Raw genomic sequence first — 27392 nt, 5'->3', positions numbered from 1 at the left:
TCTCTGAATCATGTTAGGTTTGCACAATAGTTTTATGGGAATGGACAATGATCGTCTAATATATCCGTAAATAGTATGAAAACAGTTATATATTTCTAATTATTTATTTAAATTGCAATATTTTAATTTTTTTGTCAGAGTTGAGAAGCAAAAGTAAAGAGCCACAAAAACGTGAAAAATCTTCAAATAATTTAGGGAAAAACCACAAGAACTTCCACTACAGAAGTAGGAGTACAAGAGGATTTTGTATACTTCTTTAGCACAAAGCGATAAGATTGCACTCAACACCTCACTCGATGGATTGTTAAACAATAAACGATTAGTAGTTATTAGAAACTATTAGCGATATTTTTGTTTGTTGTTAATACTAGTTTGTAATTGGTGTACTTTGATTGTTTTTTTCAGAAAAATGTCTTCATTCAATCCTTTAGCAACTATTTTGAGCCAAAAACCTATGGATGGTACCAATTACAAACAATGGAAAACTAATCTTGATATTGTTATACAATACGAAAAGCTCAACTTTGTACTGATCGCCCCTATACCAGCGCAGCCTGCTGAAGATGCGCCTGAGGCAACAAAGGCCCAATTTCAGTAGGAGAAGGAGAAATGGGAGAAGGCAAATGTGGCAGTTGGCTGCTACATTTTAGCCAGTCTTGCCAATCACCTTCAGGAGCAGGTAAGCATGGTTGAGAGTGGAGAAGCTATGCTCCAGACTCTTGATGGCATGTTTGCTACGTCTAGCAGCTCTGCTAGGCAGATTGCGCTGAATGCTGTCACTAAGACAGTAATGCCTGGAGGAATTGTGCAGGATCATTGTTTGTCAATGATTGCAAACTTCAAGAAGGCTGAGGATCATAGGGTTACGTTTGAACAAGAAGTGAAAATTGACCTTCTCTTACAATCACTCCCTGATTACTTCAATCAGTTCAAGATGAACTATAATATGAACATGTTGAATCTTGATCTCAAGTTGATGCACGAGCTTGAGAGTGCTGAACAGTCTCTGGTCAAGCAGGGTAGTGCATTTTTTGTTGGTGAGAGTTTTGGAAAACCTAAGGGGAAACCCAAGGGTAAGAAAAAGAACAAGAAAAAGAAGAAATCAAGGATTCCAGTAGCCAGGCCTGTTGCAGTGAAGTAGCCGAAAGGAAAGTGCTTCAAATGCGGACAACAGGGGAATTGGAGAAAAAATTGCCCTCGTGTGAATCAACAAGGTATGGGTAATTTATTTGTGATTGAGGCTTGTTTAGTGGAGAATTACAATGATATATGGATCATTGATTCAGGAGCCACTAATCGTGTTTGTTGCTCTTTGCAGTGGTTCAAACATAGCTTGCCGATCAGTGAAGGACAAAGAGTGTTGAAGCTTGGCAATGGGGAACTTGTGTCTGCACTAGCAGTAGGACAAGTTATTTTATCTTTTAATAATTACAGAACTTTGGTTTTGGAAGACTGTTTGTTTATTCCGGATTTTAAGAGGAATTTGATTCCTGTTAGTTGTTTGTTTAAACATGGTTTGACAGTTCAATTTAATTCCTCAGTTACTATTAGAAGTTCATCTTCTTTTATCTGTTCCAGTGAATTGTTTAATGGTCTGTATTTCCTTAGTCCTGCACCCTGTGAAATTAATCATGTTGAATTAGAGGATGATGAGCATACTCATTCTTCAAAGAAAAGAAAAGTTTCCAATGAAACTTACCTTTGGCATTTGAGATTGGGTCATATTAATTCTAAGAGGATACACGGTTTGGTGAAAAGTGGGATTTTAAAATCCCTGGACTTTGAACCAATGCCAGTATGTGAATCTTGTTTAGAGGGAAAAATGACTATGCGATCCTTCAAAACCAAAGGGAATTGTGCCACACTTCAGCTGGAATTGGTACGTACTAATGTATGTGGACCAATAAATGTCCAGGTCAGAGGCGAGTATCAGTACTTCATCATATTTATGATGATTACTCTAGATTTGGACATGTGTACCTGATGCGTCATAAGTCTAAGGCTTTTGGTAAATTCCAAGAGTTACAGGCTGAGGTAGAAAAACATCTTGGTGTTCAAATTAAGACGCTTCGGTCTGACCGAGGGGGTGAATACCTATCTGGCGAGTTCAGGTCTTACTTGACCAAAGAGGGGATAGTTTCACAATTATCTTCTCCTGGGACACCCCAGCAGAATGGAGTCGCTGAAAGGAGAAATAGAACCCTTTTAGAGATGGCAAGATCGATGCTCAGTTATTCACCTTTGCCTGATTCATTCTGGGGATATGCCTTAGAAACTGCTATGTACCTTTTGAACTTGGCTCCATCAAAATCTGTTTTAAAGACACCAATAGAATTATAGAAAGGGTGTAAGCCCAGCTTGAACCATATTCGGATTTGGGGTGCTCCGGCACATGTCTTACAACAGAAGCCAAATAAGATGGACTCTCGTACAGAAGTGTGCATGTTTATAGGCTATTCTAAAGGAACCAGTGGCTGGTTATTTTATAGTCCGAAAGAAAAGAAGGTGTTAGTGAGTACACATGCGACTTTCTTATAGGAGGAGTGTATGGCAAATCACAAGCCGAAGAGTACGGTTATACTTGATGAGATAGACTCGGATCAAGTTTCGCCTCAACCTCAAGGGGTTCCAGCTTTTATTCCTGTATTTGTTCAAAGAGGGAAAAATATGCCCGAAGTTGAACATACTCAGGAACCAGAAACAGAACCAGAAATTCAGCATGATGAACAACAAGTGGAATTATCACTTGTGGTATAACAAAATCAAATGGTTAATCCAGAAATGAATGAGGGCCATCCTCCTGAAATTGTTAACCCACCAGACTTGGATCATCCTGTAGATGCTCAACAACAAGTGCAGCACAGTCGTATTGGGAGATTGATTCGTAAACCAGCAAGATATCTCTTGTTGGGTGAATCGAGTCAAGATGTCGTCATTGAGAATGATGATGATCCCACTAGTTATGACAAGGCACTAGAAGATGTTGATGCTCAGGAATGGCTTGAGGCTATGAATCGTGAGATGGGATCTATGTATTCTAACTTAGTTTGGACTCTTGTAGAAGCACCTAAAGGGGCAAGACCCATTGGATCCAAGTGGATCTACAAGAGAAAGAGAGGATAAGACGGAAAGGTTCAAATCTTCAAAGCTAGATTGGTGGTGAAAGGGTACACCCAAATAGAAGGTGTCTATTATGAAGAAACCTTTTCGCCGGTTGCCATGCTCAAGTCCATCCGGATTCTTTTAGCTCTTGCAGCAAATCTTGATTATGAGATTTGGCAAATGGATGTCAAAACCGCTTTTCTAAATGGAAATTTGGAAGAGGATATCTATACGGAGCAGCCAAAAGGGTTCATAGCCAAAGGGCAAGAAAATATGGTATGCAAGTTGCAAAGGTCCATCTATGGACTTAAGCAAGCATCCAGAGAATGGAACATCAGATTTGATCAGGCTATTAAGTCTTATGGTTTTTTGAAAAGTCCTGATGAGCCGTGTGTGTATAAAAGGATCCAAGGTAACGCAATATCTTTTCTAGTGCTTTATGTGGATGATATTCTCCTCATCGGAAATGATGCAGAGGTATTGTCAGGCATAAAGACCTGGCTGAGCAAGCATTTTGATATGAAGGACTTGGGAGAGGCCAATTATATTCTTGGTATTAAACTCTTGCGAGACCGTAAGAACAGGGTATTGACATTATCCCAGGCTAACTACATTGACAAAATACTTGCCAGGTTCAGCATGGAGAATTCCAAGAGGGGAATTCTACCCTTCAGGCATGTGATTTATCTATCTAAGGAGCAGTCTCCTAAGACTCCTGAGCAGAAAGAACGCATGAGTAGGATACCTTACGCTTCAGTGGTAGGTAGTCTCATGTATGCTATGCTGTGCACCAGACCAGATATCTGCTATGCAGTGGGAGTAGTAAGCCGGTACCAATCTAATCCTGGAGAGGAACACTGGATAGCGATTAAACATATACTCAAGTACCTACGGAGAACGAGAGATTATATGTTGGTCTATTCTAGTGTGAGTTTTGAAACCGTTGGTTACACAGACTCATATTTCCATGGAGATATTGACTCAAGAAAGTCAACCTCAGGATATATGTTTACCCTTAATGACAGGTCCATTTGTTGGAGGAGTGTCAAACAACCATGTGTGGCAGACTCTACAACAGAGGCTGAGTATGTAGCTGCTTCTGAGGCAGCAAAAGAAACTGCATGGTTAAAGAAGTTCCTAACGGATCTTCAGGTGATACCAGGTGTTAGCCGTCCCATTGTACTTTATTGTGATAACAGTGGGGCAGTAGCACAGTCCAAGGAACCAAGGTATCACAAAAGGCAAAATCACATAGAGAGGAAGTATCACTTGATCTGAGATATCATTGAAAGAGGAGACATAGTGGTTGCCAAGATAACATCAGATGAGAACCTTGCTGACCCTTTTACTAAGAGTTTGCCTGAACGTGTGTTCGAGAGCCATGTTACATCTATGGGTCTTAGGAGGATTCCAGATTTGCTATAGCTTTAGGAGTTAATTTTTCACTTTGTTATTTTGTGTTTTTTGAGCAAGACATTATGGCATTGTCATTTTTCTGGATGTTATAAATGAGGTATTTTTCATTTATTTCGCACACTATTTACAAACACTAAGGTCCAGATCAATTGTGGAGTATATGACCATATGGATACGTTCATGGAGGACATGGTCATTGGTTCTCACAATTGATGAATAAGTTCACAGCCGTTGATAAAGTTGGGCACTTTATTTAGGCTGCAATATTTTACGAAATGGTTTTTTCCGAACCATTGTAAAATATTGATGTGAATTAATACTCACATTGAAAGGATCTAGGAGAGATTTGATTAAGGTTGTTTTTCTGTCATAAGGTATCAAATCTCCAGTTAACTATAGTTATGTAATTGCTCTTAATCCTGAGTTTATTATAAATAGGTAATCAAATAGTTTTCATTCTTTGATTTACCAACGGGTGAGGTTCGATCTATTGACGACCAATAACTCGATATTTTGGGAGTGGAATTATTTGATTATCGGTATTTATGAGATAAACAACAAGGAGTTTATAGGAAATGTCCTCTTGATATGTTTCAGTACTTGGATATTAAAGACACTGGCCAGTGCAATTAATCCATTAGAGAAACTATCATAGTCAAGTGAATAAATAATTGATTGGGTTACAGAAAATTAATCAATCAATTATAGACATTCTGTAAAGGGGCAATGCATATTCATGTTATAAAGGTAATTAATCTTGGAGTTCACGTTTGGGCTTTTAGTGGAGGAGCGCCGAATCAGATAATCTTTCAAAGATTATCAGGAGGCTTGATGAGTGACATATGGTAGATCTCCAAGCTAAAATGAGACAAGGTATGAGTTGTATAATCAAATGATGATGGCTTATGGGCTACATAGTCTTGGGTTTATGAACTCAAGTTTGTGTCCAAAAGAGCAAGTGGGAGATTGCTGAGTTTAGTATGCTCTTCTCACTTAAGCCCAATAGCTTTAGTGAGAGTGAGCCCAAAAGAGTAATTTCAACCCATGAAGCTTAAGGTTATTCTTGGATTGGGCAGAGTATATAAACTCTCTTTTCTCTCCAGTGCCTCCTAGGGTTACAGACATCAGAAACACACCAAAGAGGCCGACGTTCATCATCTGAACGGTTGCCCACACGACTCCCTGATCCCCTTGAGTCATAGCCTGGAAGATCAACCGAAGAACGGATTTTGCGATCGTTCGTGGTGCGTTGCTGCAGATCGTGAGGCTTGAGAAGGAGAACTGAATGTGAGAATTAGTCACGCTCGCTACTTCCCCCAGGTAATCAAAGCGGTGTCTTTATTCTTCATTGCATCGGTACGATGTTCTTCCACATTTCTGATGATATACCTTCAGTTATTTGTTTTATCATTCACCCAATGTCTTTATTCTTCATCGCATCGGTAAGATAGCTTAGTGTTCTTGTTGGATAAATCATCTGAAGTTCTGATCCTCTTTACATTTAAATCATCTGTAATTTAAACTTTCGTCAAAGATTAAATTACACCAAAAATGAATTCTTCATTTTACATAGTTCTTAGTTACCTTAGATGAAACAAAAGGATTGGTTTCTCCTATAATCGCGGGACAAGAAACAAACATCAATATACAGTTTTTCCTTTAACATGTAAACTTATATGACAAAAGAAAAATGCAATAAAAGAGAACATACCTTAAACAAGTCAAGATGTAAGACACTAGGACTAAAGACATGCATTTCCTTAAACCAACGACTACGACTGATACGGGATTACCTCTTATCTTCTACCATTGATTCTATGAAACTAAGCTAAAACAGCTACAGGGCAACTCTCCTTTGGCAAGTTAACGACACTGAGTTTTGGTAGCTCTGCGCACAGATCTAATAATACTGACTTTACTTGCCAGGAGAGAGGTGCCCCATTGCTGGTTTGCTTATTGATGAAGTTTTCCACTTTGAATTGGTGCTTGTGCCTTGAACTGCTCCTGATTTGTGTGTGTGACACTTGAGAAGTTTTTATAGCAAAGAAGATAGAATAAACCACTGAAGCATTGGCATATGCTGAGGGGTTATGCTATGGATATCCACTAACTGCTGACATTTATTCAGTTTCGATGCTCATAAATTGCAGATTCCTAATAACGAAGGGTCACAAAGCTTTTTTGGACCATACAATTTACAACCATTTCAGATTCTTATGTACTTTAAAGAAGAGAAGTGGAGAAAAGAAGTTGTGACCAAAATCAGGGTATTTAATTTTTTAATCATATCAAAGATGCCGAGTAGTGACATTGCACTCTTAAGCACAAGGGTCTTATACCATATCTTTTTGCCTTTCTTTTTCTCTTTATGTGTTTGCTTTAAATGTCTCCTAGTTCAGCAGGTTTTGGGTTTTTCTTTTTGTTTCTCTATTGTGCCTTTCAATTTCAAACATATTCTCCTTTGTAGATTTTTATAACCCATTACAAGATTTCCTTGGCAAAGTTGATTTGGCCCTCAATTTTGTCTCCTTTTGCAGTACAGCTTGCTAAGGCAACTTTTTCATATTATCATCTATGATTGCTTGTCTTTTGTAACATATGGTTCAGTAAATAGATCATTTATATTATTTTGAAATCTATCAAGAACGCATATCACATATAAAAGTTAGTACATAGAATGTAACAGACAATTAGGAGGATACTCCTAATTATTCCTGCAATTTTTTAATTCTACTATATTTTAAACAAAGACTAACACAAAAGAGAAAAAAACTTTATAGTTTTTTTTTTTTTTTTGGTAAACAAAACTTATAGTTTAATGTGCTCACAATCATAGAACTTTCATTCACAAGATATGTATAAAATTTTTATTCCTCATATGTATTCTGTACTTTCTAAAGCTGGACAATTATAAGATAACTTTTTATGTGCAGTTTCTTTTATATTATTGTGGATTAACATGAACAATATGGGTGACAATATGTAGATATAATTCATCTTTTGGCAAAACATATGTGCTAAATATTATATCATGCCAAATAAGGCATAAGAGACTCTCGAGCTGTGGAATGTTTAGAAAGTACAGATCCATTAAGTTAAATCAGCTATAAGTTTTGGTAGCTTAAACCTTATGTGAAACTAAGCTAAAACAGACAATTAGGAGGATATTCCTAATTATTCCTGCAATTTTATAATTCTATTAATAATTCTACTATATTTTAAACAAAGATTAACACAAAAGAGAATAAAACTTAGTTTAATGTGCTCACAGTCATAGAACTTTCATTCACTAGATATGTATAAAAATTTGATTCCACATATGTCTTCTGTACTTTCTGAACTTGGACAATTTTAAGATAACTTTTTACGTGCAGTTTCTTTTATATTATTGTGGATTAATATAGATAAAACCTGAACAATTTGGGTGGCAATTGTTAGAGATATATAAAACCATTAAAGAGTCCTTCACTTAACAGCTCAAGTTTTTGGGTTGAATTTGTTCTTTACATGATATCAGAGCCTCATTACATGATATCAGAGCCTCAGTGAGGAAGTGGTCACGAGTTCGATCCTTACCGTCTCTCACTTTCTCTTGGGCTCTCGTTTGGAGGGCATGTTAGAGATATATAAAACCATTAAAGAGATCTTCACTTAACAATTTAAGTTTTTGGGTTGATTTGATTCCTTAAAACAATAAGTAGCTATAATTCATGTTTTGGCAAAACATATGTGCAGTTTCTCGAGCTATGGAATGTTTAGCAGATGTAATTTCAGAAACAAATATTTTTTTACTTTCTTACCAAGCCCTTTGGCAATATTTAGAAGCCTGAATTTCTCTTGATTCTTATGTTAAGGTGATACAGAACAGAGACATGTTTACTAATACTAAATGAATTAAGATAGGATGATGTATGCCATGCTTTTTCTACTACCCAAGAACATGGATATTATAAACTCAATGTGATGGATTAGAACAAGTTTTTTCTCACTTAATTTTGGTGGATCACTCTCACCTTTTTGGAGGAGTTAGAAGATGATAATCTCTCAAACTTTTCACTCAATCGTGACTCTCTCTCCCTAACTACAAATTAACATATAGGTTAAAAAAGTATAGATGTATTCTTTAAAAAGAAAGTATACTCTGAAAGTAAATCAAGTGATGCTCCTATAAACATAATTTCTGAAAGTGATGCATCTTCTCATGAGCAACCTTCTTCCAAGTGTCGCAAAATTGAACATACTGATGATATTAATATAGTCAGAAATAAAATTTTTGAACGTGATCCAGGAAAACGTAAACCAATTTGGGAATATTCAGTGTTGTGATCACGACAAGTATACCGGTCGATTTGGGAATATTCAGTGTTGTGATCACGACAAGTATACCGGTCGTAGAAGTAATAAAGAGTGAGTAAAGTATCGTTTCCACAAGATTAATTGCACCAAAACTATTCTCACTATTTCCCCTAATTTGGACAAATCAATAGGTGTAGAGAAGAGTAATTTTTAATGAAAGAACTAAATTTAAGGACAGTTGCAATCAAACTAAGGACACTAAGAACTAAAATGGAGTTTAAGATTAATAACATAAACTTTAGCTAGGAAATATTTCACCTTTGATCCTCTTTGAGTAGTTTAAATTAATTTCAGTAATAATTTATCTCAATTGTTTCAAACAATTCATCTTATAATTGATTGGTTGGTTTAATCCTAATTACTTGTTGACTTTAACCTTTTAACCTAATTAGAATTCTAATGACTTAGTAATCCTTTTCAGAATAAGCCCTAAGCGCGATGAATTATAAAGTTTGCAATTCCTACAAGCCTATGTCTAGATCATGCAAGAATATGAGGCAACGCCGATGGGTGGAATTTCTGAAGGATTATGATTTTGAATTGCAATATCACCCTGGTAAAGCCAATGTAGTAGCTGATGCTTTAAGCCGAAAGGCGCTTGGTATGGCCAATTTGATGATTTCCGAGTATAATTTGATTGAGAAATTCAGGGATCTCCACATTCCTGTGAATACAGAAGATAGTCCGCATTTATTGACTACTAGGTAGTCCTGAATTCATTAGTTGAGCGGATTAAAGAAGCTCAATTGCTTGATGAAGAGATTTAGTCTATGAAAGAGCAGGACTTTGTGTCCACTGATAGGTTCGGTCTTAAGTTTTACAAGGATCGGATCATTGTTCCAAAAGGTCAGATGGTAGATGAGGTATTAACTGAGGGTCACATGGGTAAGTACACTATCCATCCTGGTGCTACCAAGATGTACCAAGACTTGAAACATAATTTCTGGTGGTCGGGAATGAAGAAAGACATTGCTCTATTTGTGAGTAAGTGTTTGACATGTCAGAAAGTTAAGATTGAGCATCAGAGACCTTCTGGATTACTGCAGCCCTTGGATATTCCGGAATGGAAATGGGTCAGTATTTCTATGGATTTTGTAGTGGCATTACCGAGAACTCAGGCTGGTTTTGATTCTATCTGGGTAGTTGTAGACAGATTGACAAAGTCTGCACATTTCATACCAGTTAAAACGAGTTTCTCCACAGAGCAGTTGGCTCGGATATATGTAAGAGAGATTGTGAAACTTCATGGTGTTCCTGAAAGTATCATTAGTGATCGGGACCCTAAGTTTACTTCTACACTTTGGGATGCAGTGCAACAGGCCTTCGGTACACAGCTGAGGCTGAGCACGGCTTATCATCCTCAGACTGATGGTCAGACTGAGAGGACTATTCAGACCCTGGATGACATGTTGAGGGCTTGTGCCTTAGAGCAGGGAAATACATGGGATAAATATCTTCCTCTGGTGGAATTTTCCTACAATAATAGTTATCATGCCAATTTGGGCATGGCTCCCTATGAAGCTTTGTATGGCCGTAGGTGCAGGGCGCCTACTTGTTGGTCAGAAATTGGTGAGAGGTAGTTATTTGGGCCTGATATGGCCCAAGAGACTACCGATCAAATTATGATGATTAAGGATCGATTGAAGAAAGAACAGAGCCGCCAAAAGAGTTATTATGATGCAAAGCATCGACCCCTTGAATTTTCAGAAGGGGATCATGTGTTTATCCATTTGTCTCCGACTACGGGTGTTGGGCGTGCTCTTGGAGTGAGGAAGTTGAGTCCTAGGTTCATTGGGCCCTACCAGATTATAAAGAGGGTCGGACCTGTGGCATACCAGCTTGCCTTACCTCCACATTTGTCAAATCTGCATAGTGTTTTTCACATCAGTCAGCTTCGCAAATATGTACCTGATGCATCCCACATTGTACAGCAGGACAATATCGAAGTAAGAAAGGACTTGAAATTTGTTGTGGGACCGTTGAAGGTCCTAGCACGGGATGAAAAAGTATTGAGAAACAGGACTATTCCCATGATCAAGGTGCAATGGGAAAGATTGACTCCTGAGGACGCCACTTGGGAGCGGGAGAATGAAATTCTCCAGCAGTATCCTGAGTTTGATGTCAGGTATATGTTATATTTGATATTTGATTTTGTGGGCAAAATCCTTAAAAGGTGGGGTGAATATAATGACCCTAACTGGTAAATCTTAGTTAGAGATTTAATTTAAGGATTTAAATGCCATAATTAGATTCAGTGAGCGATTTCGAGTATTTTGACTGTAATCATGACTATGTTATGAACAGTGCGTTCTGCAGGAGAATTTACAGTTTTGTGAATTAACCGGTAGAGCGTAAATGAGAAAAATAATTTTAGGAACATAATTTGATAATTCTGACGACAAATATGAGTTCAGAACGAAAAATTGTATAGTCTGGCACTTTTCGTGAAAATCTCGTGAATAGTGTTTCTACCGGGTATTTTGTACTGCTGTTTAAGCAACCGGTAGAGCCCAGAAACAAATAATTGATGAAATAAGAATAAGAAAGTCCAATATATGCCAAGCAAGTCAATATAGGCCCAAGAAAATGATAAGTTTATAAGTTTAAGTTTCATAAGTAAATGAAGTACAATTAGTGATTCACAGTGCATTTCGTCAAAAACGGTGCAGAAACCACACTGCGAATTATGAATAGTGTTCCTTAGAAAATAAAAGTAAGGTAAATGACTTTAGAAAAATAAAAATATATTTGTAGCTTTGAGTTAGTTTCGGGTTAGTTTAAGTGAAAATACGCGAAAGAAAAATACCCGGGTAAAAGGCCACATGTGCTCACCTTCTTAAGTCACTTAAGTCTCATTTCCAAATCAGTTTCTCTCTCCTCTCCTCACTCTCAAAACCGAGCTGCAGCCATGGGGGAAGGGTTTGGGGTTGTCTTCTTCTTTCTTTGATTTCTCCATGGTTAAGCCACCAAATCTTCCACCCAATATACCAATCTCATAGGAAATCGTCCAAGGAAGCTATTCCACCCCTCCGTTTGAGCTGATTTCGTGTGTGGAGAGAGATACTGGTCATCTCATTTTCGTGACACTATTCATCAAGGAAGAAAATGTGCATTTTTGAAGGAGCCTTGCTTGGAGATGTGTCTTCTAGGCTTTGGTAGTTGATTAGAGGTAACAAACCTCTATTTTCATGGTAGTGTCTTGATTATTTAAGTTATAAAATTATGAATATGCTTTGGTGGTAAAGCATTGTGTGTTAAACTTTGATTGATGATGAATCCTTGATGTTTTGGATTTAGGAAATGAAAATAAGTGTTAATATGTATGTAAAAAAATTAGAAAAAAATCCTATGCCCTCCTCTATGCTTCGGCCATTATGGGTCACATAGGGTGCATTGTGCAAAATTTTATTTGATATATTTAGAGTGTCTAATGTGTTGGAGTGAGTATGAATTTGGTAAATTAGTGTAAAGGCCAAAGTGGGAAAAATCCTTTGTGTCTTGATTCCCCTAGGTTTCGGCCTTCATGGGTTATATGGGGTTCATCATGCAAATTTTTATTGTATGTTTGAAAAGGTAAAATATGTTGGAATGTAGTGTAAATGGATGAATTGGTGGAAATGCCAAAGTTGGAAAAAAATCCTACAAATACTTGCTCTATGTTTCGAACTATAGGATGTTTAGGGGTATATATAGATTGGTTACATTTTATTCTAATTAAATGTGTTGCATTTTAATATACCAATAGATGAGCTAAGAAGTGAAATGCTTTGACAAATGGTTGAAAAATACCTTGGGTCCCTAAGAGTATGCCCGCGATTTTTAAAGAAAAATAGCATGATTTATGTGGAAAATTCTTAAGTAAATGCTTGATTAAATTAAAGAACGCCAACGGGTGTATAGAGGTCTTGACTTGTGTATTGGCATAGAATTGGCAAAAATATAAAGAAAGGAAAATAAGCGATAAAATGTATGCCTTCTGTGAAAGCTAGGCATGATGATATTTTATTGATTTTGGATTTGTGGATTCCTGATCTAGGTGTACCTAGGGAATAAAAAGGATCGGAATCTCTTGAAGACATATAAGTAACTTGTGCAACAAGTAAGCGTATTGGTAAAGCTTCAAGAGGTAAGCTCTATGTTTAAGGAGTCTTTTCCGGCTTGAGTGCTCCACCATGGTTAGTTAACTATGGTTGGACTGTATGACTGTTATTTAGATGCTTTGTATAGATGCATTCATATAGAGTTATTTGATAACATGATATGTTTTGCTCTGATATGACTTCTGTAATATGATTTCTATAAAATTCTCTGGCCATTGATTGTATAGTACCCGGACGTCCGCTTTGGGGTCCTCCCTCGGGACTGATGGTGTACGCCTCTGATATGTCTGGTTCCGCTTTGGGGTCCTCCCTCGGGAACACGTGTGTTGATTTCCGCTTGGGGTCCTCCCTTGGGAATGACGGCGCACATCTCTGATATGATATGGATATATGCTCTGTTCTGTTATGATATCTGTTATATGTTGTATTCGTATACTTTGTATCTGACTTTCATGCAGGAGTGAGCCAGGGGTATGGAGAATTCTCTATAAACCTGGAGCTTATTGAGATTTGTAATCTCACCCCTCTTTGGGGACATATTTTCAGGTGCCCAGATTCCCGGTGAGTCCTCACTAGGCAGGGACACGACACGTGGCTGAGGCAGTTGACAGATCGGATTTTGAGTGGCTGTAGGCTACTACCTTTTTGGAGTGTTTGATGTCCTGTAGTATTTTCGCATTTGGTGGATCATGATATTGATCCTTTATTTTGTATATGGCCTGTATATGTTTTGTACATGTCTGTCGCTTTGATGCATGTACATTTGGGTATTCAGGCACGTTATATGATGAGGTAGTATTCAGATATGTTTACGTGCTGGATTGCATGCTGTTAGATATAGTGGCACTGAGCCAAGTTATGCATGCGCCCATGGATGGGCATTTGATTATATTTGTATAAACTGTTTATCAGGAAATGCTTCTGTGTGGGGGATTGGAAAATCCCCAGTTGTCCGATTTATAGAGGAAACTCTGCCCGATTTTCGCTTACGACGAATGAGAATTTAAAAAGAAAAAGAAAAAGTTAGCTCGTATTTTCAGAAGTTAAGTCTTCCGCTGTTTTCTGTTTTATCATATGTATGTTAATTGAACCGGCTCGAGATGGGGATGTTACACTTGAAGCGGCCAGACATTAAAAGTGGTATTAGAGTTGGGCCTCTCTTCTAGTACGGTGTGGTTTAAGGACGAACCAGGTGGAAGCTGGTGGGCATGTAACATCCCGAGCGCTGACAAGGGCGGGGAGTGATCGCCGGTGCGAAAGGGCATGGACAAAGAGCAGCTCCTGGCAGGCTTCCAGCGGGGGGTTACATGAACGAATGAATCGAATCGACACCCGAAAGAGAGGGATTCCAAAGACTGTTCAGGGATGAGACTGCACAGTTTGGGATAGCTTATAAGAATTAATTGGTACTACCTATACTAATAAGATGCATCTACTTTTCGATAGCCCATAACGGAAGAACTCCATAGTTAAGCGTGCTTGACTTGAGGCAATTTTGGGATGGGTGACCTTTTGGGAAGTTTTCCCAGGAAGTGTGCGAGTGAGGAAAAAACACACTGAAGAGTCTCGTGTTAGTATGTGAGGATAGTCATTATATCTTGAAGCAGCCAAGCGTTACAAGAAAGGTAACCGATTACCAAAAATAGGGTAATCGATCACTGTACATGGTAACCGATTACCAACGAAAGGTAATCCATTACCACGCGGACAGAACAGAATTCTGCAGAATTTTTCTGCATAATCCGAGACCCAAATGCTTTCCTAAGGTTCAAGGTCCGGTTTTGTCACAAAACAGATGTTCAAAAACACTTATTATGCATTGATTAACAACTATTAACTTGAATAATCAAAGTTCTCCCTTTTAATGACTTAAACAAGCTAATATCATGGTTTTCCAAAGGAAATGATCAAAGGTTACCTATGGCCCTTTGAACTCAAAAAATGAAGAGACTTTGATGATCAATGAAGTGCCCTAAGCCTCTGCCTTAATGATGCACGAAAATCACAACACCAAGGTAGGTTTTTCCCCTCCAAAGCTTGGTTCTTGAAGCTTCAATGGAGGTGGAACACACTACCACTCCCACAACAAGGAAGCAGCCTACACAAATTCAGAAAACAAAACTCCAAGCTCCCAAGATCACTCTCCCCACACCCCCAATGCTTGCTACAAGTCTACACAATGATGGGGAAAGGTTTTCAAGAGGAAAATGTGGAGTCTTGGGCTTGGAAATGGAGAAAAGCTTCAACTTTGCAAGGAAGAAGAAGGTAGCAGCCAAGAGGGTCAGAAATCTCACGTAGAAGAAATGAAATTCTGACATAGGATTTTGTGCCCTAGGTATTTATAGTCCACTTAAGTTTAATCTGACTATATTAGCACTAATAGCTCCGCTTATCATTTTAATCTCAAACTTTATATTCTGAACCAAGCCATTTTTCTAAGATTTTTCAAATTTTTATTATAATTTTTCGCAACACTTTTCCGGTACGCGTTTTCACGCTGTCAGTATTAGTTCTGACACCAATACTCATTATTATGACTTCAAACTTGATATTCTTGACTTAAATATTATTCTAGGAATATTCATGTATTTATTATAATTTATCGGGATACTTTATCAGTACGCTCTTATACTGTGAAGCAGAACCGATATCTGCCCTTTTTGTCAGAAAAGCGACTTTCAGCATTCTTAAACACTTAATATAATTATTTAAGTCTTCTAATAATTATTCAAGGTCAATTATGGAATTATTTCCTAATTTCATATTTAAATCATTTAAATTTCTAATTTAACGGTGCGGGTTCTTATAAAACCATATCTTTTAATTTCCTATAATATCTTCAATGGAATGTTCACTAAAATCTCCAATCATATCTTTAATCAAATCCTTAAAATCTCCCATTTTATATTTTAAAGGAAAACTTTCCTTAAAAATATTCAAGAGAATCTTTAATAAGATTTTCCATCAATTTCATGTTTCAGAAATCCAAAACAAATCCAATTGAGTTCTCTAATTTATTTTTTATTTAGCTGAAAATTACTGCAAAATAAAAGAATCTTTATGAGAATATTACTGAGTATAAAATAACACTTTAATTATAATTATCATAACTTTTAATTATTTTTAAATCAATTTCATGTTCATAACCCTTAATACATAATAAATTGGAGACACATTATTCGGCTAATGAAGTCGATGAGATACAAAGAGCTTATTTAATGGTTTGGCCATATCAACCTCAACGCTCCTACCCATTTTTAAACGAAAAGCATTCTCGACGTTTTCAAGCTTCCTGGTTCAAAGAATTTTTTTTGTGTCTTGAGTATTCACCTTCTATAGATGCTGCATTTTTGTTTACCATGTTATCTTTTCACTACAAAGGCCAATGGGCGACATGGTTGGGATGCATTCACAATCAAAGATTTTAATACTAGAAAAAAAGTTCATGATGGAAAGAATTGTGCTTTTCTAAGTTACATGGGAGATGATCCTTGTTCACAACATACTAATGCACTTGTCTCGTGTAGATTTAATGAATAAGTCTTGCCATATTGATAAAGTTATGCATGCTCAAAGCTCCCAGCAAATTAAAAAAATAGGATGCAAGTTAAGACTTCAATTGATGTTGCTCGTTGGCTTGCTTTTCAAGGATGTGCTTTTAGAGGGCATGATGAAGCTATTAATTCAAGAAATAATGGTAATTTTATTGAAATGATCAAACTTTTGGCATCTTACAATGAAAAAGTTGCAGATAAATGTAACATCCCGAGTGCTGACGAGGGTGGGGAGTGATCGCCGGTGCGAAAGGGCATGGTGCGAAAGGGCACAAACAAGGAGTGACTCCTGATAGACTGTACATGAATGAATCGAATCAACACCCGAAAGAGAGGGATTCCAGAGACTGTGCTGGTATGAGACGGTACAGTTGGGAATAACTATAAGAATTAATTGGTACTACCTATACTAACAAGATGCATCTACTTTTCGGTTGCCCGGAATGAAAGAACTCCATAGTTAAGCGTGCTTGACTTGGGGCAATTCTGGGATAGGTGACCTCCTGGGAAGTTTTCTCGGAAAGTGTGCGAGTGAGGACAAAGCATGCTGAAAAGTCTCGTGTTAGTGTATGAGGACAGTCGTTGATCCTTGCAAGTTGCCAGGCGTTACAATAAAAGTGTGTGAGATGAGATCTATGTTTATTTTTCTCTCTCTTCCTTTACATACATCCCACATATTTTTTATATGTCTGCGGCAGATAATTTTATCTCTTACAACACGAGAAATATCAAACACACACACAAACACCCCCCCCCCCCCCCCCCCCCCCCCACACACACACACAAAAAAAAAAACACATTACAATGGTCGTTTACCCCTGAACTTTGATTTGTCTTTGGATTCAAGTTCTGTGTTCCGCATTGCACAGGTCCTGCATGTGTTGAATGAATATGCTGAGTGAAGGTAAGAAGAAGACTAGTTTAACCCCACAGCACAATCAAGGACAGCAGCAGCATATGTTTTCACAGTAATCAAAACCAACAACAGCAAGAACATCTAGAGCCTAAAACAACCTAACTTTTACTATTGATTAAAAGAAAAGAGACCATTTTTCTTGAATGAGTGCGTGGTTGCTTGTGTACTGTTGTCTGCGGGTACAGTAGTGTGCGGTCAATCTAGAGTGGAAATGTATTGGAAGGGTACAACAACATATTAACAAAGGACAAATTAAAAAAGTGATCTGAAGAATATTTTTATTTTTTAATTCTCTGAGATAAAACTCCTTTTTATTTTTTTAGTTTGAGATAGGTTAAAAAAGAAAATTTGAGTCTAAAGTAACAGACTTAATGAAAGTTGTAGTTAATTGTTTTTTTAGTGCTGAAAGTCTATAGGCTGAATAAGATGTTTTATCATTCATCAAACCAGTGAAGATATTTAGAAGTTATTTGTTTTATCATGCACCCAATGCTTCGAAGATAGCTTAGTATTCTTGTTGGATAAATCATCTGAAGTTCTGATCCTCTTTACATTTATATTTCATTAACATTGGACCAACCTTCTTGAAAGATTAAATTACACCAAAATTGAATTTCTTATTTTACATAGTTCTTAGTTACCTTAGGTGAAACAAAAAGGATTGGTTTCTCCTATAATCACTGGACAAAAAAAAAAACATCAATCTACAGTTTTTCCTTTAACATGTAAACTTATATGACAAAAGAAAAATGCAATAAAAGAGAACTTACCTTAAACAAGTCAAGATGTAAGACACCAATAAGACCAAAGACATGCATTTCCTTAAACCTTAGGATTACCTTTTATCTGCTACCATTGATTCTATGAAACTAAGCTAAAACAGCTACAGGGCAACTCTCCTTTGGCAAGTTAACGACACTGAGTTTTGGAAGCTCTGCGCACAGATCCAATAATACTGACTTTACTTGCCAGGAGAGAGGTGCCCTATTGCAGGTTTGCTTATTGATGAAGTTTTCCACTTTGAATTGGTGCTTGTGCCTTGAACTGCTCCTGATTTGTGTGTGTGACATTTGAGAAGTTTTTATAGCAAATAAGATGGAATAAACCACTGAAACATTGGCATATGCTTAGGGGTTATGCTATGGATATCCATTAACTGCTGACATTTGTTCCTCATAAATTGCAGATTCCTAATTGCGAAGGGTCAGAAAGCTTTTTTGGTCCATACAAGTTACAACCATTTTAGATTCTTATGTACTTTAAAGAAGAGAAGTGGAGAAAAGAAGTTGTGACCAAAATCAGGGTATTTAATTTTTTTATCATATCAAAGATGCCGAGTGACATTGCCCTCTTAAGCACAAGGGTCTTATACCATATCTTTTTGCCTTTATTTTTCTCTTTATGTGTTTGCTTTAAATGTCTCCTAGTTCAGCAGGTTTTGGGTTTTTCTTTTTATTTCTCTATTATGCCTTTTAATTTCAAACATATTCTCCTTTGTAGATTTTTAGAACCCATTACAAGATTTCCTTGGCAAAGTTGATTTGGCCCTCAATTTTTTTCTCCTTTTGCAGTACAGCTTGCTAAGGCAACTTTTTTCGTATTATCATCTATGATTGCTTGTCTTTTGTAACATATGGTTCAGTAAATTGATCTTTTATATTATTTTGTAATCTATCAAGAATGCCTCACACCATATCACATATAAAAGTTAGTACATAGAATGTGACAGACAATTAGGAGGATATTCCTAATTATTCCTGCAATTTTATAATTCTATGAATAATTCTACTATATTTTAAACAAAGATTAACACAAAGAGAATAAAACTTTGCTTAATGTGCTCACAGTCATAGAACTTTCATTCACTAGATATGTATAAAAATTTGATTCCACATATGTCTTCTGTACTTTCTGAACTTGGACAATTTTAAGATAACATTTTATGTGCAGTTTCTTTTATATTATTGTGGATTAATATAGATAAAACCATAACAATTTGGGTGACAATTGTTACAGATATATAAAACCATTAAAGAGGCATTCACTTAACAGATTAAGTTTTTGGATTAAAGTGGTTCTTTACATGGTATCAGAGCATCAGTGATCAAGTGGTCACAACTTCGAACCTTACTGCCTCCTACTTTCTCTTGGGTTCTCATGTGAGGAGGCGTGTTAGAGATATATAAAATCATTAAAGAGGTTTTCACTTAACAGCTTAAGTTTTTGAATTGAATTGGTTCTTTACAACAATAAGTAGATATAATTCATGCTTTGGCAAAACGTATGTGCAGTTTCTCAAGCTATGGAATGTTTAGCAGATGTAATTTCAGAAACAAATATTTTTTTACTTTCTTACCAAGCCCTTTGGCAATATTTAGAAGCCTGAATTTCTCTTGATTCTTATGTTAAGGTGATACGGAACAGAGACATGTTTACTAATACTAAATGAATTAAGATAGGACGATGTGTGCCATGCTTTTTGTACTACCCAAGAACATGGAAATTATAAACTCCAATTAAGAGCCACAATGTTAACATCATTTGAAATGTTTACCTGAAATAGTGACTAGTATATTTAGGTTGCAAGGTAACTATTGTGAATACCAAAGGTCACTTTCATTTTTGAGCAAGAGATTGATTCAGACTTCGAAATTCCTGAATAGAAAAAATTGATTGAACTTCTGAAGAGTTGTGATGAAAATAATCAGAGTATTACCCCATGGTTGAGTTTGGTTAGTTACACCTTGTATTTTGTTGGTTTCTTGTGATTGTTTAGTTAGTTACATAAGCCGCCACATATGAGTTGTGATGAAAATAATCAGAGTATTTCGTGAATTGCTTCAATTGATTGATTATTATTCACCCATCTCTTCCTCCCCTATTTAGAAATGGTCAAGAAACCTTTTTTTATTCTATTATGGGGATTTTCTGTTTTTGGAGCCTTGCAGAATTCTTTCCCATGCATGAGGACTTAAACCGTGAATTATTCCATTGTTGCATTAACTCCAAACTAGCTAGGCAGAAGATATATGATCAGTTGATTGCTTATCACGAAGATGCATTGTTACATAGCATGATTACAAGTTACAACTTTGGTGGTGTTTTAATTTTTATTACTTCAACAGAACAGAATAACGAGACATATGTGCAATTTCAATATTGATGAATTTCCCTAGGGTCAGAAGATCGTGAAGGTACCAAATCTTGTACAGTAATTGTAACAGAGAAGGTCTTTTTTGCTTTAAGAGAATTGGTGCAACTTGTCACTTTTTTAACTAAAAATTATTCTTTTCATTTTTGCAATCCATTTATGGATGTCACACTTCAATAAGTAACTTCTTAAAAGAGATACTTGTGGATTGATGGTGTAACGACCCGAAATTTAAAAATTAAAAACAATGAAGTCGTCACCAATTTTATTTATTTTGGAAAAATTAAAAAACCTTTCGTTGCAAACTGGTCTACAAAATTATAGATCAAAGGTTCAGGAGTCTGTTTATGCACAGGGAAAGGTGGAAACTTAATCCCACTGCACCCTGACACATCCGTTTCAAAAACGGTTATCTTAAATTAGTTATGAAATTTTTTGATTATTTTAGAATATATGTTTAACCCAAATAAAGCAAGATGTTAAAATTATTTACAAGAAACGAAAACAAAAATTTTAAAAGTTTTATTTTTAACTTGACGGAGAAATTTCGCTCCGACGTATCCTCTGCTGCAATGAGAAACTCAAAGCTACGTTGTTCTGTAAAAAATATCTGTGGGTCAGTTGATTTTAATTAATTTTGTTTTTTGAGAAAAAGATTATTAGTTTTGGAAAAGGAATCAATCATAGCTCAGAATTTAAGGTAGCAAGACTACATGTAAATTTTTACGAAACTTACAACACTTGAGGATGGAAGATCATACATCAATGTTGTACATCGTTGCTAGGTTATTTTAGAAAATATATATTGGATAGATAATTTTAATTTTCTTAGATCTTAAGAGAAAATATTTTATTTAAAAAGAATCTACATTTGCACAAAGTTTAAGGTAAGACACTTGAGGATGGAAGACTATACATCAACGTTGCAAATCATTGCGTAGAATATGAGAAGATTAAAATAGACTTTGTTAAAATATTTTAATTACAGAGATATTGATAAAGAAAACTTTATTTTGAAATTAAATTCACATTGCACATAGTCTAAGATAGCTCGGCTATACGAAGACTGTTACGATATAGACAAACGCTTAAGGATGGCGAGCCGTACAATCAACGTTGTCGATCGTCGCGCGGAATATGAGAAGATTAAAATAGACCTTGTTAAAATATTTTAATTACAGAAATATTGATAAAGCAAACTTTATTTTGAAATTAAATCCACATTGCACAGAGTCTAAGATAGCTCGGCTATACAAAGACTGTTGCGATATAAACAAACACTTGAGGATGACGAACCATACAATCAACGTTGTTGATCGTTTGCGCGGATAATTTTCCATTGATAGTTTAAATGATGAATACTCTCTTCTTCTTTTTTATCTTTTCCAAAACCTTGATATTCCCACAACATAACAATTCAATTTAAGGAAGCCAAACATGTCAAACAATCCTTTTTATCACTATCATGCTGTCGTAGATATAACACAACACTCAAGAGCAACATTTTTCTTTTAAAAAAATCTGAATAGAAAAGCAAACCAAATTTAATGAGTTCACAAGAAAAAACATTTTTTTTGTTATCATAACGTACTATTTAAAACAACTAGATATTGTCTATAAAAAAAAACAACTAGATATTGAATAAATTGAAAACAGATTAGATCCTACTGAATTTATATCCACGTGTATGTGAACTAGCATCCTAATTATGCTAGAAGTCATCTAAAAATTAGGCCTAGAATCACAACAAGAAAATGAATATACTATAGCTACGTAGACAGAGATAAACTAGGCAATAATAATAAATAAATAATAACCTACGAAGCTAAAGATTGGATGGCCTCTAGTGCAGTAGCCAAAAATTCACTAGGGAGATGATGACAAAGACATAGGAAAGTGTAAAAATACAAGTTTAATGGTAACGCCAACACCAACGTACAAGGATGGGAAAAATAAAAAATTAATGGTCAGGTCATTCCATCAAAATCTACCACCTGCTTTAGTTTTTTATTTATTTATTTATTTATGAAAAAAACTATTCTTATGTCACATTTTCTATACATTCTTCGATAACTGTGTCACTTTTTTTTCCTTTTATTTTGTCAGGTGATGGAGCCTACTGATTTGTCTCTATGACATGAGATAACTATCTTTTTTAACATGAGATTAATAAAATCTTTTTATTTATAGTGTAAAATAACCACTTTACATAACAAAAGAAAGAAGACCCCTCTGCTCTCGGCTGAGATCTCAAAAGCGTAGGACAAAATAAAATAAAAAAGAGAAAATATATCATGAAGTCAAAATGGTAAAGACTAGCGTGTACTATGACACCAGACATATATCATTGGAGCCCACGTAGCAACTTAACAAGAATGACAAACAGTCTTCATCCTAGCTCTTCTTATCACGAGATATTGGTTAAAAATTACAAATCAATGAAATGGAAGGAAAAGTACTGTGCGTGAAACATCCACTTGCGCACCTGATCTCAAGACGGACATATGGTTCACAACCTTGTCAGATATAGTCACCTCTGCCGATGGAGATTTGGAGCATCAGGATGTAATCCTAGGAGATGGGTCGGTCAAAGTAATGCAGCCATGGTGGTTGCCTACTGGTGAAATAAAATGACTCAGAGGACGGTGCCTTTGTGTCTAGATAGCTATAAATTATGATTATTTTAGCTGGTTTGTTTTTACAATATTTGAGTTGAAGGCTGGATATTAGTGCATAGTAATGAGTCAAATGAGTACCAATCAGCCCAAAAAAGTAAAAAAAGAGAGAAAGAGATAATTTGATGATTTACTATTCTTTTTTTACTATTTTTACTGCAGTTAGGGAGCCATATGATCAACTCTTTGAAAGTGAGATCAAATCTGAATCATTGGATGGACAAAAAGATGGATGGACAGCAATGCAATTTCTTGGAGCTCTTTAGTTTTTAGTTAAATAGGAGTCTGAGTCATTAGGGCCAGATATATAGAGAACTTTCGTACTTTTTAGTTTCAGTTTTTCGTTTTGAATCTTTGTAATCTTCTTCTTCGAATCTGAGTGTTGAGAAATACCCAGAAAGCCGAATGCTTGTTCTTCAATTCTTGTACTCGAAGTGCATTGACAACACACCTTCAAGGAAAGGAATCACGGATCTGCATGCGAGCTACTGTGTTCATACTTCTGCAAGTTTTCTTCCTAGCTCTAGTTTAGGAATTTTGACTCTTGAAGAACCGGTTTGTAACTTTTACTTTGAGTTTTCTTACTGAATATTGGGAATGCATGTTTCTTTACTTTTAAGATTTACAATTTTTCTGAATATGGGTTTCTAATTCTTTTCTTTTCTGGGATTCACGATGATTGGGTGATCTTTTTATTTTTCTGAATACTGTGATGGTTTGCTTTAGTTTCATTTGATTAGCAAGATTTTGATTTTAAGTTCAAGAACACCATGGGAATGGATCTTGAATATATTTAGCATAGCCATGATTGGGAAATCAGGTTATGTTCCTTGTTAATTGAACCCTTGAGGTTAGGGATAACCCAGGGAGGTCTTTGATATAATTTTTGAAGATTTATAAGACTTTGGGAAAAGATCCTTCTAAAGATTAAAACTGGAACTAGGAAGTTTCAGCTAAAATAGCCATAGTAATTCAAATTCTGATATTAAAGTGCCATAGCAGTTATAAAACGCAGGAATGCGAAATTTTTTCTTCATCCATGATTCAAGAATTCCAGTACCGTATAATTGTTACATTTGTGATTAGAAATTCATCTGTTATTTTTTTTAATACAATTTTGATAAACACTTTGATTCAAAGATTGAATACTTAAATTTCAAGAATTTAGGAATAGAATAAAAAGGAAATTAATTCAACCTGTTCCATGAGAACGATAACTCTTTCTTTTGAAAAATTACTACCCAACAAAATGGCGCCGTTGCCGGGGAACAGTGTTTGATTTAATTTCTTTTTGTGATTCTGTTTTAGACTTCTTGATTTTTTTTTTATTGAATTTTTTTCCTTTTTACATATTTTTCTTGTTATCTACTGACTCCAATTTCAAGTTCTTGTGAGATTTCTGTAGAATTCAATTTTGATTACAGTAACAAGCAGTATTACACGATTGTTGCCGAATTATTGAAGATGGCAGAATCGAACCATGGATCTGTTAATGGAGAAAACATCAATGGCAATGGGAATGGCAACCATGCTCTAGTTATAGTGGATGAAGAGCTTCCCATTGCTGAATATGCTATTCCATCACTTGATGGAGTAATTCCTAGTATAGTCCAGCCTGGAGTGGAGGGGAATTTTGATCTCAAACCGGGGATGATACAGCTGCTGCAATCCATGACTCAATACCATGGATTACCCAAGGAAGATCCCCATAAGCATATTACAAAATTTATGAAAATTTTCGATACATTTTCTGTTCATGGAGTGTCCACAGATGCCATGAGAATGAGGCTATTTTCCTTTTCTCTAGCTGGGGCAGCAGAAGAATGGGTAGAAGATTTGCCTGCACAGTCCATCACCACGTGGAAGGAGCTTGGAGAAGCCTTCCTTATGCGGTTTTTCCCACCCACAAAGGTGTGTGATTTGAGGGATGACATCACAGGGTTTAGACAGTATGTTGATGAGTCAATCCATGAGAGCTGGACTAGATTTAAGGGGCTGATTAAAAAGTGTCCTACCCATGGTCTTCCTAAGTGGGCTACCATTCAGATTTTCTATATAGGATTAAGTCACCAAGGAAAAACTCACTTGGATGCTACTGCCAATGGAATGTTTTTATTGAAAAGGTATCCAGAGGCTTTTGAGACACTTGAGAGGATAAGCCAAAACAGCTGCCAATGGCCTGAACAAAGAGATGAAGCTCCAAAAAAGGCAGCTAGACTTTATGAAGTGACTGAAATAACTTCCATGGCAGCTGAGATGGCAGCAATGCATAACACTTTCAAGGTTTTAGTCAAGCAAATGGCTGAGACCAAACAGCAACCACCTGCTCAAGTGGCTGCAACAACACCAATCTGCTCACTTTGTTATGGAGCCCATTTGTTTGAAGAATGCCCAAACAACCCCTCTTCATCCTTCTATGTTGGTGACTATAACAAAAACTACAATAATAGAGGAAATTATAACCAAGGCAGATGGCAGCAACAAGGTGGGAATTTTGGCCAGAATCAGGGCCAAAAATACCATCAAAATGTTGGAAATAGAAATCAGAATCAGCCTTTCCAAGGAGGGCAGCAACCTTATCAGCCAAAAGTCCCATTTCCACCCGGTTTCAACTCACAAATGCCTCAAGATCAGCAAGGGCAATCTAATGCAGAAACTCAGCCTCTTCCAAATGATCAGTGGTCAAACCGGATGCTGCAAAATCATAAGGCCATGCTTCAAAGTCATGGAGCAATCTTAAAAATCTTAGAGACACAAATGGGGCAGATTGCATCCTCTCTTAGCAATAGACCGGTGGGAACTCTTCCTAGTGATACTGAATCACCAAGGAGAGAGGGAAAGGAATTTTGTAAGGCTCTCCATTTTAGAAATGGAAGAGAGGTTGAACAACCAGAGCATGTTATTAGGCCTTCTACTTTGAGGAAGTTGGCAGAAAAAAATGTTTAACCAATTGAAGAAGAGGAAGAGCCTAATGTAATTGAAGTGGAAGATTCAGAAAACAACAAGGAGCAAGGTGATTTGGGAAAAACAGAAAAATCAGCACCTAAATCAAAGGAGCCAACCAAACCTAAACAACAAAATGAAGGCATTTCACCAAGATCAAGGGCAAGGCAGATTCCATTTCCACAAAGGCTTAAAAAACAGAACCAGGAGCAGCACTTTAAGAGGTTCTTAGACATCCTCAAGCAACTCCAGATCAACATACCATTTGTGGAGGCCCTTCAACACATGCCAAGCTACATCAAATTCATGAAGGACATCCTATCAAGAAAGAGGAGAATAGAAGAGTTCGAAACAGTGGCACTTACCAAAGAATGCAGCAGCATTGTCTCTACGAAAGTACCTCCTAAAATGGAGGATCCAGGTTCTTTTACTATTCCATGTGTTATAGGAGATAGGTATATTGGTAGAGCTTTATGTGATTTAGGCTCTAGGATTAAATTCATGCCTGCTTCTATTTTTAAGCAATTAGGAATAAAATCTGCACCCACAACATTAACTCTCCAATTAGTTGATAGGTCTATTGTATACCCTGAAGGAAAAGTGGAAAATATTTTAGTAAAAGTGGAAAAATTTATTTTTCCAGCTGACTTCATTATCCTTGATTGTGAAGTTGATGAAAATTAAATGATGACACTATGACCTTTAGTGTTTTTAAAGCCATGAAATATGTAGATGATGATGTTGATGATTGTTCTGCTATATCTGTAATTGATAATTTGGTTGCTGCCCATTTACAAGAAAATTTTGAAATAAATGACTCTGCATGTGATTCTGTCATTTTTGAATTTTACGAGAATAATGCATCTAATCATGATCATGCATGTGCATTGAAGTCTTATCCTACTAAGTTCTTTGGTGATAAACATTTTGAGTCCTTAGGACTTCATGAGAGAATCACCAAACCTCTTAAACCTTCCATTGTGGAACCACCTGAAGTGGAGTTGAAAGAACTCCCAACTCACCTTAAATATGCTTTTCTGGGAAGAGATAATACCCTCCCTATAATTGTAGTTGCTGCCCTAAAAAATAATGAGGAGAATTTGCTCCTAAATGTGCTTAAAAATCACAAGAAAGCCAGTGGTTGAACCATGGCTGATATTAGAGGCATTAGCCCTTCTT

General features: G+C 36.3%; 2 protein-coding genes across 2 annotated transcripts; both read left to right on the top strand.

Annotated features, from left to right (window-relative positions):
* Nucleotides 1-685: 685 nt before the first annotated feature.
* LOC133305012 (uncharacterized) lies at nt 686-1141 on the top strand. The gene has a single exon (XM_061505116.1). It carries the CDS (start codon nt 686-688, stop codon nt 1139-1141), a length of 456 nt encoding a protein of 151 aa, XP_061361100.1.
* A 23593-nt stretch (nt 1142-24734) lies between these two features.
* On the top strand, nt 24735-26216 carry LOC133305011 (uncharacterized). Its single transcript, XM_061505115.1, has one exon. The coding sequence runs from the start codon at nt 24735-24737 to the stop codon at nt 26214-26216; it is 1482 nt and encodes a 493-aa protein (XP_061361099.1).
* Nucleotides 26217-27392: the final 1176 nt, after the last annotated feature.

The sequence above is a fragment of the Gastrolobium bilobum genome, unplaced genomic scaffold (genome assembly GCF_033153095.1).
Source record: "Gastrolobium bilobum isolate Gb01-03AN ecotype WA unplaced genomic scaffold, APGP_CSIRO_Gbil_v1 utg20602, whole genome shotgun sequence".
Lineage (NCBI taxonomy): Eukaryota > Viridiplantae > Streptophyta > Magnoliopsida > Fabales > Fabaceae > Gastrolobium > Gastrolobium bilobum.
Note: the sequence above shows the minus strand (reverse complement) of the source record. Positions and strands in the feature narration are given on the sequence as shown.